This window comes from Cynara cardunculus (assembly GCF_001531365.2).
Source record: "Cynara cardunculus var. scolymus isolate 2C chromosome LG 8, CcrdV1, whole genome shotgun sequence".
NCBI classification, from domain to species: domain Eukaryota; kingdom Viridiplantae; phylum Streptophyta; class Magnoliopsida; order Asterales; family Asteraceae; genus Cynara; species Cynara cardunculus.
The window spans coordinates 3,975,240-3,977,315 of record NC_037535.1 but is presented as its reverse complement, the minus strand read 5'-3'; the positions used below and the strand labels follow the sequence as shown (position 1 = coordinate 3,977,315).

General features: G+C 32.2%; 1 protein-coding gene across 1 annotated transcript in view; it reads right to left on the bottom strand.

Annotated features, from left to right (window-relative positions):
- Nucleotides 1–680: 680 nt before the first annotated feature.
- Nucleotides 681–2,076, bottom strand: part of LOC112516820 (NADH-cytochrome b5 reductase-like protein) — a 20,152-nt gene continuing 18,756 nt past the window's right edge. The window contains exon 14 of the mRNA XM_025124054.1: nucleotides 681–962. Within this exon, the coding sequence (XP_024979822.1) occupies nucleotides 681–962 (282 nt within the window). The remainder of the gene's footprint in view (nucleotides 963–2,076) is intronic.

The window sequence follows — 2,076 nt, the reverse complement described above, 5'->3', positions numbered from 1 at the left end:
GCTTTGCAGATAATCCCGAAGTCACCGCATTTGAACCTACGTGGTCACATGTGGATTTTTTCTTCTTGGATTTAAACCTGAGACCTCTTAATATTTTTGACATTTGAAGCTAAGCTCAAACCAATCAGTCACCACCCTTGTGATTGAATTATCCATTTATTGAATCAAATAAGTTATTGATCAAGTTTATTTTATTTTATTTAATTATATTAATATTATTTTATATTAAAATTTACCATTATATATAGAAACTAGTTGGAAATTACCATTCAAGTTTGTTGAAAAATTAAATATTTTAATAATATAAATTAATATTCAATAAAATTCTATATTATTTATTTATAGATCATAAGTATAGAAAGTCAAAGGTCGAAGATGCTGACCATGAAATTGACAGATTCTTTGCATATGAAAGAACAGAAACAATAACACCAAGAACACCAAAACAGGACTTTAAGGCTCAAATTCTACATATAAATTATAGATACAGAAACATGTATATATCTTTATCATCTTCTGTGTGTCATCAAAAATCCCCTAATTGACATATACATACATACATATATATATAGATATATATATATATATATATACCCAAACAACAGAGAATTTGAACAACCAAGATGCATTTAAAGACTGTTTTTCAAGAAAATTTTCAAGATTTAGGGTTTAGAAAAGAATTAGGTCTTGTTTTTCCTGTGCTTGTGGTCAGGCTTACCAAAAACACTGCAGATGGCTCCACACCCAGACAGCTTTGGTGAAGGAGGGTCAACTGTGGGTGCACCGATTTCCATGGTTTTATAGGCTTTCTGCTTTCTTTCTTCTTCTTCTGTGTCTTCTTTTCTTTGTTCTCTTGCTTTGAGCTCACCAGACAACAGCTTATCATCCCAAACAAGCCCAGATGAACCTGATCTTCTAAATGACATATCTGACCTTGCTAATCCAGCCATGTCTTTCTCTCTCTAAAATGGGTATTTGATGAATTGAAATGATCTAGAGAGAGAGAGAGAGAGAGAGAGCTTAGGTATATGGGTGTGGCTGTCTTGACTTGTTTTATGGAGGATTGGGATAATGACAAAGCAAGCATAAAGAGGGTAAGGTCAGAAGATGGCACCTATAGAAATGTGTACACAAATATCCTAACTAACATTCTTGGCATTTCCCATCCTTTAAACATGGATGGGAAATGCCCCACTAACAAACCTTCTTTCATTAGTTTAAATTTTATATTTTTACTTTTTATCTTATATGGTTTTCTCCCGGTTTCATATGATCATATGCTTACCTTCTTTAACTAGGCATGAGAATTGGCTCCGATCCGTCAGGGAATCCAGTCCATCCGTCCTAGTTGGGAACGGGGATTCCCCGTTAAACTGGGTCTCGGGGACGGGAATCCCCGTTTGGCTCAAACGGGGATGGGGACCGTTTCCATATATATATATATTAATTAATAAATTATATTATATATTATTTATTTCTATTAAATCGGTTGATCATAATTTCTAATTCAATATATTTTGGACATTACTCAATATGTTTTAGTACATGTGACATTAATTTTTTAAATTAATTTTTTTTTTGTTTTCCATTGTTAATTATTTTATAATGATGTATATTTTTTGTATTAAATTAAATTTCTTTTGATTTTAGGTTTATTGGAAAATGAGAGATTTAAACATGTGTAGCGTCTCACACATTTGATTTAAAAAAAATTACATAAACATGAAAAAAAAAATCTTCGTTTCCTCGTCGGGGACGGAGATGGGGACGTGATCAAATTGTCCGGTGCGGATGGGGACCGGGACAAAGATCAGGTATCGGGGATGGGGATTGGGGCGCCCCATTAGCATCCCTACCCCCAACTCCCATCAAACATGCCACTACTCTATTAATTTCCTAGATCCGTCATTGATTTTACAATTTAACTACCATTTATTATGTTCAATGGGTTATTAAAGAAAAAAGATTTTTCGGTATTTTTAGCATGTTATTTAAATTAGAAAATAAATATTTTTTATTTAATATATTTCTTTTTATTGTTGTATAAAATATAGAAAACAATAAAAAAATTCCAAA